The 13,277-nt window shown below is 34.9% G+C and overlaps 1 protein-coding gene across 5 annotated transcripts in view; it reads right to left on the minus strand.

Moving 5' to 3' along the window:
* Window positions 1-408: 408 nt before the first annotated feature.
* Window positions 409-13,277, minus strand: part of RC3H1 (ring finger and CCCH-type domains 1) — an 89,350-nt gene continuing 76,481 nt past the window's right edge. For 2 of the 5 annotated variants that reach the window (XM_049868620.1, XM_049868619.1), the window contains exons 14-20: window positions 12,657-12,809; window positions 9,558-9,771; window positions 9,082-9,172; window positions 8,796-8,928; window positions 7,109-7,279; window positions 5,455-5,570; window positions 409-4,269 (exon numbers count right to left, since the gene is read on the minus strand). In XM_049868620.1, coding sequence (XP_049724577.1) covers window positions 4,119-4,269; window positions 5,455-5,570; window positions 7,109-7,279; window positions 8,796-8,928; window positions 9,082-9,172; window positions 9,558-9,771; window positions 12,657-12,809 — 1,029 coding nt within the window. In that variant the 3' untranslated portion in view covers window positions 409-4,118. The remainder of the gene's footprint in view (window positions 4,270-5,454; window positions 5,571-7,108; window positions 7,280-8,795; window positions 8,929-9,081; window positions 9,173-9,557; window positions 9,772-12,656; window positions 12,810-13,277) is intronic. The other 3 variants (XR_007515312.1, XR_007515311.1, XM_049868621.1) reach the window with 3 other exon arrangements.

Here is a 13,277-nt window from a genome sequence, read left to right on the forward strand (position 1 = left end):
CATACAATACTGTAAAAGATGAGATTCACTGGTTTAGAGAAACTGATGAATTTTCATTACTTTTACACTTTGTAAGGCTAGCTAACTTCTTTAACAGTTAACTTTAGATGAATATACTTGCAGAGCACAATCAACTCACAAATACTAAACAGGTTTCACAATCAACATGGCTACTACTTCCCCCAAAACAAAACAGAGTAAACACAAGTCTTTGGCTCTCCTTTAAAGAAAACAGCAGGTTACCATTCTTAACCAGACCTTTGTTTGCCTACCAGTAGGGCAAATACCACATTTGTGTATCACTGAGTAATAACACCATTAGAAAAGGCAACTTCACAGAAGTTATTGGCTAAGCGAATTCATTTGAATGCTCTGTTTTGAAGCAGCAAACTGTCACTGTTGCAGATTGGGGAGGGCAGTGGTAAGTTAAGAGGAATTGGCAGGACGGAAAGGGCCAGGGAGTGGGGGTGGGGAGAATACACAGTCATGGAAAAATTTAGGAGTTAAACTTTGAGCTTCAACCCTGAAGACCTATGGAAAGTCTGATGGAGTTACATATTCAAAGTAGCAAATGAGAATCATAGCAATTTTCTTTTAGGCAAAAGAATAAATAAATGGGAAAGAATAGGAAAAGGGAGGGAAATAAGATGGGAGAAGGGAATCACCCACATCAATTCTGTACCAAATAATTTTTATGCATTCTGAGTAGCTGAATATTTGTAGCTGGCATTAGGAATAGTGTCTTACCCATTTGAATAATATTACTAGAAACCTATGCTATAACTAATTTTTCTTGTAATTAGAAAAATAACAAGGAAAAGATCTTTGGTCATTTTAGCCTCTGTAAATTACAAAGACAGGGCAGCGGTTGTACTATCTTGTGACAACATCTATAAATAAGGCAAAAGAGCTTCGTATAAAGCAGGAAGTTGAACCTAGATGTGTTGCTCTCAGTTCTTCTAGCCTTTTCCAGAGATCCTCTGAAAAAAAAAAAGTAAGTTGAAGTGCTTTTATATTCTGTGCTATAATAAAATCCTGATTTTTTTTTTAAAGAGTGAACACAATGCTTTATTACTCCTACCTTAATCCTCTCAGAATTGTTCACGTTCATCTGAGATGAATAAAGTCATCTTCAGAAGAAATATTTTAAAAAGTAGAAGGCATAAAAACTGTATTTCCTATCTGATTATCTCTTAACTGTCTCGAAAGGAACAAATAAAAATAAGAATGCCAGGAAAAGCAATGCCTTTCACAGATTTTGACAAAAAAAGCAGTTATGCCCAAATTGGCCATTTACCCTTACAGGCTCATCATATCACAACGTGTATCACAGAGAAAAGGAAAAGAACAGAAAAATCCCATAAAATTTGGGGCTTTTATTGAATTCCTAAACCTGTTGGTGAGCACTAAGAAAGCTGTAAAAATTGCCATGAGGTAGGACAGAATGATCAATTTAAAATAAGTTACAGGCACAACAGAACAGTTTACCATTCTTCCACATGTTTACCCAACCAGATCGCCTCTGGAGTGTGGGGCCTGGGAGAGTACAGCTAGAATTCAGGCTACAATTTAAGAGATAACTTTTTTTCTCAAATGGAAATGCTTAAAAAGTGAAAGAGACTATTTTAAGTCTAAACAGTGGCTTTTCTGGATTTGTTTAAAAGAATACTGTATAAATTAATCCCTGTTCCTGCCTAGCTCATAAAATCAAAATGGTGAATGCAAAAAGAGTATATCTGAAGAGAATAAGAACAAGAATTAACAAAGGCTGAACTATTAGGGGTTTCAACAGATACTCAGAATAGAACTTTTACTCTGAACTTCAACAAAATCAATACCCACAGATTTCCTTCTAATACCAGAATATTTATGAGTTCCAAAGTGAACCAATTGCTTGTAAAATTTAGGCATTATCTGACAAGTCCCAAGGAGAAATAAGATCTGCCCAAACCTGCCTAGAGAAGGTTGGAGGCCAAGAATGTTACCTTTTATGGTTACGCAGAGAAATGAAGAATCTTGGGGCTCTGTCAGACACGCAAAAGTTTCTCTCCTCCCAATAAAAAATAAGCACTTAAAGAATAAATGTAAGAGGGTTTTGAGTAAAAGTAAAAAAGGAAGTTTAGAAAAAAAAAAGGAAAATGTGGATATCAACTGAAAAAAATGCCTCATCTTCATTCATTGTGTCTACCTCCCAATCAGACATTTTATCGCAACAGCTGCACTCATGCGAAAAAATCCTTAAAACATACCCAATATATATACAGATATAGCTATGTATATATGTATATATAATATATATATAAATTTTTATTTAAATAAAAAAGAAAGCTCGAATCCCAAGCCAATATGTGTATATCAAATCCTTGACCAGCCAGGTCTGTAGGGCATAATCAAATTCAATGTGAAATAGTATATAACACGGTGCCTTGACTGGGCAAATTAAATAATCGCTACTCAAAAGAGTGTTCTGTTTGGACTCTCCTACTGGTAGGCAATGGCAGGACTGTATTGCCCCCTTCCCCCATTTATTTCAGTTAACAATATGATGGGCACAGAGCTTAGACTGAGGTTGTTATGACCTCAGCAGGAATTGAGGGTTAAGAAAAAAAGAAACAAGAAAAATATAAACTCTTGCTTTTACCCAACCAAAGCAATGCAGTAACTTATTACATAACCAGTGCTTTCTGATTTAGTAGTATAATCCAGAAGGGAAATAAAATCAGGCAAACCAAAGGATGGGGGAGGGTGACTATACCTTTTATAGGGCCTTAGTTCAGTATAGACACATGGCATCAGAATACGGGCAGCAGAACTAAATCATCAAAAATTTCTTCCTTGCTCTTTTCAATATTGTCACAAAGAAACCAAGTCTGTGAAAACTGACTGCTGGGTATATTACCTACACTTGTGCTAACGATTCTGCCCAGCAACAACTGATCAATCCATAAATTATCCTTAACACCCAGGCAGTTCATATTTGCCAAATCTCTTTGAAAGCCAAGGGTGCCGCTATAAAAGGATTTTATTTTATACTTCTGGGTTTTGAGGGTAAAACAAAAACATCTATTGGAATAATGTGGCCCTCTGTTCATTTTATGTTCAAATCAAGTGCTGCAGTTTTAAAACATCGTTCATGTTCTGGTTTTTTAACATTCTATGATTTCTGCAAAATGTCAATATGGAAAACACAGCTCCAAACTTCCAACCATGAGCTCAATATAGGCAATGAGCCAAATATGTATTTTCAGTGCTGATAAGTTAGTAATAGTTCATCCTTAAAGTAATCTCCATTTAAACCTAATCGAACAATCTCAATGTTGAATGTGACTTCTGATTACGTTAATAGAATGAAATGGCATCAGTGGTATGAAGAAGGGGCCTCGAAAATGAGCTGTCTGGTAATCATCTGTAAAAACAAGAAATAAAACCCTCATAAACAACAAAACAAAAAACCCCAAGTTTTAATGCCATAAGAAAAACACACCTATACATGAACCTACTGACCCAGAAAGGTAAAAAAAAAAAAAAAAAAAATGTATAGTTTCCAAATAACAGCTCTGGGGAAAGTTAGTTTGCTGCGCATTTTCTAATATCAGTCTATGACTGACTCTGTTTCTCAAGCACCACAGAATTCTCAGAAAGGCCGATGCTTTTTGTCTGCTTTAGTTTATGGGGTGGTGACAGCTGGAAAGGTTTAGGGATAAGGAATTATACACTGGGTATGTAATAATACCAAAATACAAGAAAAACCTACTTCATTAAGATCATACAATTAATCAAACAGAGTGTATATATAATATCTTCTTTTTTTTTTTAAAGCCCTGGATCCAAGGCGTCCAAAGTTATTAAAATAAAGTTCATTCACAGAACAAAAACAAATTTAATCTGAACTGCTTGCAGATACTGCTAATTTTCTTTTTCTTAAATTAAAAAATGCATTAATGTGAACTATGTGCAGGGTTTGTTTTAGTAGTGGTGTTTATGCACATTGCCTCTGGTGCTTTTCCTGGATTTCTCTGACCACTCTTAGAGAAAAGGTTTAGAAGTTATCCATTCTCCTACCCCTAGGCTCCACAAATTGATTAGGAGCAGAAGATAAAAGTAGGACTCCTCATATTTTAGGGAGCAGAACTGGGTGTAACTCCCGATCTCTGGGAGTCATTGTTATCCCCTCCTCCCTCGGGGTCCTCTGATAGGTTCAGGGAACTGGTCTTGTTTGACAGGAGGCTGATATTCTCTTGTGTCAGGGCTGATCCATTCGGTACATCACTGTTAACACACATTAAAAGAAAAAAAAATGTTGAAATTTTAAAGGAGAGAAAGAGAAAAATGATTACTTTGTAGAAAAAAGTCAATGAGGACTTCCTTTTAGTACTAATAAACAAATATGGATGGATTACAAACTTTAATTTATAGCGCCATACCCATGCTATACCATAAAAAATAGGTGTTGGCAAACTATGGCTGGCTGGCTGCTTGCTTTTGTAAATAAAATTTATTGGAACACAGTCCACTACTAATGTCTATGGCTGCTTTAATGCTGTAACAGCAGAGTTGAGAATTATGATAAAGACTCTAAGGCCCACAACTTAAAATATTTACTCTCTGGCCTTCAAGAAAAAGTTTGCTAATCCCTACTTTAGCAGGTTTACTAGTATTAACAACTTATTTTGAAACCAGGATAATACAAGCCTAAATGCAACACAAACCCAAGCCTGAAAGCAACAGGACCTTGGAAATTCTTGTATATTGTCAGGAGGGCAACTCAGAGGACTATACATCAAAAGCCTCAAAATATCCTAAGGAAATAGTTAAAGATGTATAAACAAAGTCAAAATTGTTTATTGCAGTATGGTTCATGATAGTTGATATGTATCCTTCCATTGTTGTAGAAGAATACTGGAAGCTATGGGATAAACCAAATAAAAAAAAATGGGGGTAGAAGTAGGGATGTATAAAATCAAGCAAGGGGCTAAATGCCTATATACTTAAACTGGAAAGATGACATCAAAATGTTAACATTAGTTATCTCTGGGTGTTGGAATTACAGGTGGTTTTTAAACTTTTTGATTTGTTGTTTTCTAAAGTTTTCCGTTTCCTATAATTTATTTTTTGTAATACATTTAAAATAAGGGAGAGGCTGTTATTTCCTTTGTTATTTCTCATTTTAATATTATTTGTTACTTTTTTTACATTGAGCATAGTTAGATAAAACAAGGAGAAGGAAATGGAACCAGAAAATTTCATTTGTTAGGTAGTAATCGGTGATTCAACCTTGCATCTGTTTTGAGTTTTTATAATCTTATATTTATGTAAAAATAGTCTTTTCTCAATGTATATAGAAAGACATTTTAAAAATCAAATCATATTTACAAAGGTACTTCTGATATAACTGGACAATATACTTATTTCTCTTTTATGTGTAGTAGAGTAAGAAAATGTGCTTTTGTTTACCTGAATGTCAATGTAAGGTCCTCAGCTGGAACCTTGCTTTGTGGTTCTGGCTGTCCATTTTCTGCTTGTTTACTGGTATTTAATTTGCTTTTCACGTCCAGGGAACACTGGTTCTCCTTTGAAAGAGAAGGAAATAAATTCAGTTTTCTTCTATTTAATGGTACTAATGGAAGACTGAGCAAATACAGATAATACATGCAAATTGATGATCCAGAAATCATATTTAGTTTTGCAAAATGACTAAAGAAACAGGCAGACTAAAGGAGAGACATACACAAAAACATAATAGAGAACAACCCACCTGCTTACTACTCAAGCTGGACAACAAAAGCAAGAATGCCTCAAGCTAACAGGGAAAGTCTCACAGAAAAACTGTTAAACAAAACAGCAAACTAAATACCCAATTTATTAGCTTAGAAAGAGCATGAAAACTGCAACAAAAAAGTCAAAATACCATCGATCCGGGTATTTCAATCAAAATATACTAAAATGAAATGTTTATGCACTATGAAGCAAACCCTATGCACACCCATGGATACAATTCCACAGGAAATAATGTGCAGACTGCATCTCACTTTATATATATATATAAATAAAAAACAGGTCATCATTGGCTGAAGGGCAATGAAAATTACAATGTTATTTGGTAATAAATCTTTATATAACATGAACTTAAAGCAAAATAGTTAAGTACTATCCTTTCTGCTTTGCATAATGATCAATCAGTATGTTTAACAGAAACTTCCAATTAACCACTTTCTGGCTAAAGCTTTTTTTCCTTTAAATTTTATTTACTTTGTTGTTGTTGAGAATATACACAGCAAAATACATACCAATTCAGCCGTTTCTGCATGTACCAGTTAGTGACACTGATTATATTCTTTGAGTTGTGCAACCATTCTCACCCTCCTTTTCTGAATGGTTTTTCCCTCATTAACATAAACTCACTGCCCCCTAAGGTTTCCATCCAATCTTTCGAGTTGCTGTTATCAATTAGATCCCATCTAGATAGTTCTTAAAGGAGCATAATGCTCAAGGCAGACCCCTTTTTTACTAGTTAAGCTAAACTACTGGTCAGTTTTAAGATGACTTCAGGGGATATTTTTGGTCCAAGGTTCAAAGATTATCTCAGGGCATAGTTTCAGCGGTTCATTCCCCCTCTGTGGCTCCAGGAAGTCTACAGTCCATGAGTATCTGAAATTCTGTTCTTCATTTTTACCCCTTTTGATCAGGATTCTTCTATGAAATCTTTGATGAAAATGTTAACAATGGCAGCCGGGCACCATCTAGTTCTTCTGGTCTCTTGGCAAAAGGAAACAGTTATTCAATTAGCCACACATTCCATATCCTCCTCCTATTCCTGACTTTCCTTCTTCCTCTTTTGTTTCAGGTGAGTGGAAACCAACTGTTGTGCCTTGGATGGCTGCTTGCAAGCTCCTAAAGCTTTTTTTTAATGCAGAATTCTAATACAAAGAACACACTCAAACTGGAGAGGAAATGACAAAATAGGGAGGCAGCCCATCTTCATGAGACTTATCCTAAGTATTAGTCACTTATCAGACTGCCTTGGAGTGATGATTCTAACGAAAGTGCCGTGAGTCACACAGAAGCTTTCATTTCATCTTCCCTCTCTTCTCCCACCATTAGCACTCACCATACTCAGCTCCCGGGTTCTCTTTCCAATTTCCCTTTCCACCTGGTGCAGTTCCAAGCTCAACTGTTCACTTGAGATCATTCCAGGCCATTTTGGAGGTGGTTGTGGAGGCTGTGGCTGGCCTGCCAGGGTGTTCGCCTCCCTCTGCAACACCAGCCTGTTACTAACAGCCTAAATGCATAAAGCCAAGCACATACACAACTCAACACACTTCACACCATGCACAGAATAGCCAGGCCCAATTCTAGACCATAGCCTTAAGTACCTTATCCCTCAGGTATTTCTAATAAAATTTTGCAGCTATAAGACACTGTCTTTCTTTGAGTACTATTTGAATTAAAAAAAAAGCGGGGCGGGGGGAGGGGAGGGATTTAAACAGTGAATAGTAATTTAATCTTAGGCATAAGTTGCTCTTTTTATTTTCTTATTTGAAAGAGAAATTAACCATAAATATGCATCTTTCCCTCTCTCTAAAAATTTTTCATCTAAAGTAAATTCTATAATTTATTTCAATACAACCTCAGAAACAGCAAGGACTTCTAAGCCTAGTGTTAAGTATGTGGCAAGCTTCCAAATGATACTGATAATTCTTTTGGGGTAGAAAATGGATCTAGAAACTTCAATTAAGGCAAAAAGCCATGAATTACAGGATAGGGAGTAATGCCTTATGGGGTTAGAAGTCTGACTGTTTAATAACTTAATAACCTAAAGATAGGCATAATTAAACATAGTATCTGTTTTTTTTTACAATAGGAATCAGCAAGAAGTTTCGGACCAATGTAAATAAAGCAGTGGCAAGAGTAGGTAAAATATGAATACTATGCAGATTTTGTATTTCTAAACCTTATTACTTATAAGAGCATAAGCCAGGCATATGTTCCATAAAACAATCTTCAGCTGGTCTTCCTAATACGAAAGTCTAAGCTAAGATTAATTATAAAATTCTCCCCAAAGAGACTGCCTATTTGTTATGAAAGATTTTGGTAGGAAGATAAAGACTAATGTTATAACAGTACCTTTTTCTTCCCTCCAGAGAGGAACAATGTATTTACCATTAAAACGTCTTTAGTCTTCCATATTCCAAGAACATGTTCCTGTGTAAAAGATGGTCTAAACAAAACCTAATCTTAGCGTGGTACTTAAGGGATCTTAAAAATTCCTTGTTTTCTGCTATTTTCTTTTCTTAAGTAAGAGCCATCTATAAAATGGGGACAATACCACCTGCCTCACCTACCTCTCAGGGACATTGTGAGGGTCAAATAAGATATGGGATAGTAATTTATAAACTCTAAAGGACTATGTAAATGAAAGGTGTTATTATTACTACAGAGGGACTATTTTTAAGTCAAAGTTCTAAGCTTCTACCTTTCAGATATATAAATGATAAGGAGTAAAGGAAGTAACAGAAATTAAAAACACAACAAACCATTCTGAAGCTAAAAGCAACTGTTGATAAAAACAATATATTTTATATTTAAATGTGCCATCAAGAATATAAGTCCTACTGTTTTCTATTCTCAGGTAACAGAGATTCTAAAGTTTCCTAATGTCCCTGAACTGACCTTAGTACTTGAATTCTTTGAAGAATGGACATCTATAACAATTCCTTCACTTTTAAAATTTTGTCTTCATACTGCCTTGAAGTTGCTTCTACAAAGTATCTTTCAGAACTATCTGTAGGTAGTACCTCTAGTCCACGTAGCTGGGTCTGTTGGTTAATCTGATGGTTCAATTGCTGTAATTCTAGTCGTAGCTGTTCCCTCTCAGCAGATGGAAGGGGTTTTCCGTGACTGGTCACTTCTGATAGGGACATTCTTTCCCTTTGGTAAAAGGAAAAAAAAAAAAAATTTTTTTTTTTTTTTTTGGTAGAGAGAGTAAATTTTAAAGTTTTATTTTATTAAAATATTATTAACCAGAAAAACAAAAAAATGAAGTTAAACAATTTTAAAGGTTTGTAAAAGAATGACTCATACCTCTCACTGAAGTGTCCCTGAGAAGGTATGTTCTGATGAGGTGAATATGGGGAACTTCCCCAGCCACCATGGGTGCCATATGGACTATAATCTGTAAGAGAATGGTATATTGGGGCATCATGGAATTCATAGATTTGAATCCTGTTTTAAGGTACTCAATCTAAAACCCACTGAAACTTCAGTCTTTTTCTTCTGTTTGATTTTTGTTTATAATGAGAATACATTTTTTAATAAAAAAAAAATGACACTATTAAAGACCCCCAAGAAATTTAGGCAATCTTCATAATATATATTCATTTAATTTTAGTTCATATCTTTAGAGTTCCCTGGGTGATAATTACTTCTCTTATAGAGAAAATTCCATGGAAAAGTTTGAGAGGTACTGCCTTAGAAAATTACTGAAAGCACATAGCAGGGCTGGTGCTGGGAATCATGAATATGAGCCCTCTAGATCAGCTTACATTTGAGATTCTCACCTGAAATGTTAATAGACTTTGTAGGAGCTCCCTGAGGTGCCATAGCCTGCATTGGGCCAGCACCCTGATATATTGTTTTCGAAGTTCGAGAGATGGCACCAAACCGAGATACTGTTGGTCGATCTCCAAATGGGATGAGATCATCATCACTGGTTTCTGCTGCTCTTCTCTGAAGATCCAATCGTTGGTCTCTCATTCCTTTACTGTCTACATTCTGATAAAAAAGTAAAACGAGAAATCCACCCTGTACTTAGCTCTCTAATATAATTTCCTCTAGTTCTGTAATGAAGTTATTAAGAGTATAATGCTCTTATTGCTAAGACTAAAATCCTTAGTGGCCTTTGGTTATCATATAAAACATTGTTTCTTAAACCTCTGGCCACTCCTCCACAGTCAGAAAATATATTTTATATCATGACCCAGAACATACATGCATACAAATATATATATGTGTGTGTATATATATTTTATGACATGATATTTACCCTTACTATATGCAATACAGAAACCCTGATGGCGCAGTCGTTAAGTGCTATGGCTGCTAACCCAAAGGTCAACAACAACTCAAATCCACTAAGTGCTCCTTGGAAACTCTACGGGGCAGCTCTACTCCGTCCTATAGGGTCGCTATGAGTCAGAATCGACTCGACAGCAATGGGCTGGGTGTTTTTTTTTTTTTGGTTTTAGATGCAACGCACTCTTTTATTTCTATTGTTATTCTGATTGATTAAAAAAAAAGTTGACCACGACCTACTACATCAATTTTAAAACTTCACTAGTTTGAAAAGCATTGCTTAAAATTTAAGTGCTGGAAAAATTCAGGAATGGTTAATGGTGATGGTTGAACAACATGATGAACACAATGTCACTGAACTATATACACCTGAAGATTGCTGAAATGGCAAATGTTCTGTTACCTATACACTTACCATAATAAGGAAAAAAGTGCTAACAAAGGTTTTTCAAAGGGATTTCAGTCAGAAAGAGGTAAGTACCAAGAAAAATGGAAACGGAACTCTAACTATGTAGTTGCTAGAGCCTTGCTATTCAAAGTGCAGTCTGAGGGCTAACGACATCAGCACCATCTGGGAACGTATTAGAATTACAGGTTATCAAGTTCCATCTCAGTCTTGCTGAATTAGAATCTGCATTTTAATATAATCCTCAGGTAATTTGCATGCACATTAACATTTAAGAAACACTGGACTGGAACATATTTTTAAAATTTCTTTCACTCATTTGAGATATTTTAAATTACATCCAAGTTGGGTTGGCAAACTTTTTATTTCTTACTGGTTTAAGGCAATGAGTTTTATTTTCTTTTCCTCTCTATATCCCTCTCTCTTCTTCTTGGCAGCATCCACTCATATTTATGTTATAGATATCACGTCACTCACTTAGAGCGGTATTAGCATCCAAGTCTTTCTTTTCTATTACCAAGAATTGGTCTTCTCGTAACCAACTACACGAGTATATATCTTTTGATGAAAACCTGTATTAATAACCTAGGGAACTGTTGTTAAAATTAATAACAGCAAGCAGTTTAAGAGTAATAGTCAAGGCATACCTTTCAACCCAGCAATACCACTTCTAAGCACAACTTTCATACATGTAAGACGTACACAAGAACGTTCACTGCAGTACTGTATATGATAGTGAAAACCAGGAAATAGCCTAACTATCCACAAACAACAGATAATTGTGGTATATTCATACAATGGAATCTGATAAAGCAGTTAATGAGCTCGGGCTATAGGTATGAATATGGATACATCTCAAAAACTCTGCTGAATGAAAATGCAAACTGAAGTACGTAATTTATATAAGGTCTATAAACATGTAAAACAACATTGTTTGTGAATAGTATAAAATTATCCATAGAAATGATAAGCACAAAATTCTCTAGGAAAGGAGGAAAGAAGAGAAATGAGATTAGGGAGGTGTTGGATATAGGGGATTTGATTATTTCTATAAAGTGTTATTTCCTTAAAAATTAACAAAGCAATTAAGATCAAATAGTGATATATTTAAAGTCTGGTTATCAAGTGCACTGGTATTACATCATTTTTTTTTTAACACTTCATTAAAAAAAATAAGCCTAGGAATACTCAATTCATTCTACAAAGCAAACATAACCTTGATACCAAATGCAGAACAGAATTTTAAATTCTAATGGACTCCAGACTTCCTGGAGCCATGAAAGTTGGATGAACCCCTGAAACTACTGCCCTAAGATAATATTTAAACCTTAAACAGAAAACACCCCCTGAAGTCTTCTTAAAACCAAACAACACTTTAGCTTAATTAGTAAAAAATGTCTGTCTGCCTTGAGCTTTATACTTTTTTAAGAACTATCTGCATGGGATCAAATTGACAACAGCAACTCGAAAGATTAGACAGGAACCTTGGAAGGCAGTGAATTTATGTTAATGAGGAGGAACAACAGAGAAAAGGAGGGTGAAAATGATTGCACAACTCAAAGGACGTAATCAATGTCACTAATTGGTACATGCGGAAATGGTTGAATTGGTTTATGTTTTGCTGGGTAAATTCTCAAGAATAACTAAAATAAAATTAAAAAACAAAACAAAAATACCCAAAATAAGCTAAGTATAATAAATTCTAGATTCTCATAGCTCACTTGAGAGTACACAGTTACAATCCTGATTCAAATATTATTATTGTTCACTGATTCACTTTTATTGTTTCAACTTCAGAGTTGTAGAAGAGTTTTAACTTATTTGGATAAAGAAATCAAAGTCTTAATTAATTATGTAAAAATAATTTAACAGTTTTTTCTGACCATTATATATCATGCAGCTGTAAACAATTGTGGGAAATTGTTGGCTGAACAGATATATAACAAATGTTCTTCTTTTGCTAGATAAATGTGAAAAAGGTTTTTTATCTATACCTGAAACAAACAAACATACAAACAAAAAATAATAATGCTTAAATTGCAGGGTATAGAAAGTGGCTGGAAACTCTTAAGCAGAAGCTTAAGCAAAACTTTTAAGTAAAGCTCAATTGTGCTTAAACTATAATGAGTGACTGGTTTATCTTGATTTATATTACTTATGGCTTAGTTATTACACATACCATCATTTCTACACTCCCTGCTGCCACAACATCTTTGGGTTTTGCATCTTTGGTCCCAATGTAGGAGCCTATGGTGTCACACGACCAGGGAGAGTACTGGCTATAATCATTTCCTTTGTATTTCCCAGCTATCTTCAAGTCTTCATCCAAAAACTAAAGATTAAAAAAAAAAAAAAAAAGATAAAAAAAGAAGAAACAAAATTGGAAATGAGTCTATTAGTAACAAGACAGAGAGAAAGCAGTAAATTGCTTGGGAAAATAATTTAAAACTTAATTTTAGAAACTCTATAGTTATTGATGCAATGACTCTTTAATGAAATCTTTAATAGCAATAATTCATATTTTGAATAAATCTTGGTCCTAGGTTAATTCAATGAACTAAAAAGGATAAGAAGCCTAATTTTCTTTTCTCAGAATGAGTTCTGCAATTATCTAACAATGGAATAGCTCTTCTAAAGGATCTCTGGTTGTGCAAGGGTTAAGCATTCAGCTGCTAACCACCCAGCAGCTCTGTGGGAGATAGACTTGGCCATCTGGTCCTGTAAAGATTCTTACAGCCTGGAAAACCCTATCAGGCAGTTCTAATCTGTCACATGGGGTCGCTATGAGTCAAAAGTTGAC

Source organism: Elephas maximus, chromosome 24, assembly GCF_024166365.1.
Source record: "Elephas maximus indicus isolate mEleMax1 chromosome 24, mEleMax1 primary haplotype, whole genome shotgun sequence".
In the NCBI taxonomy this organism is placed as follows: Eukaryota; Metazoa; Chordata; class Mammalia; order Proboscidea; family Elephantidae; genus Elephas; species Elephas maximus.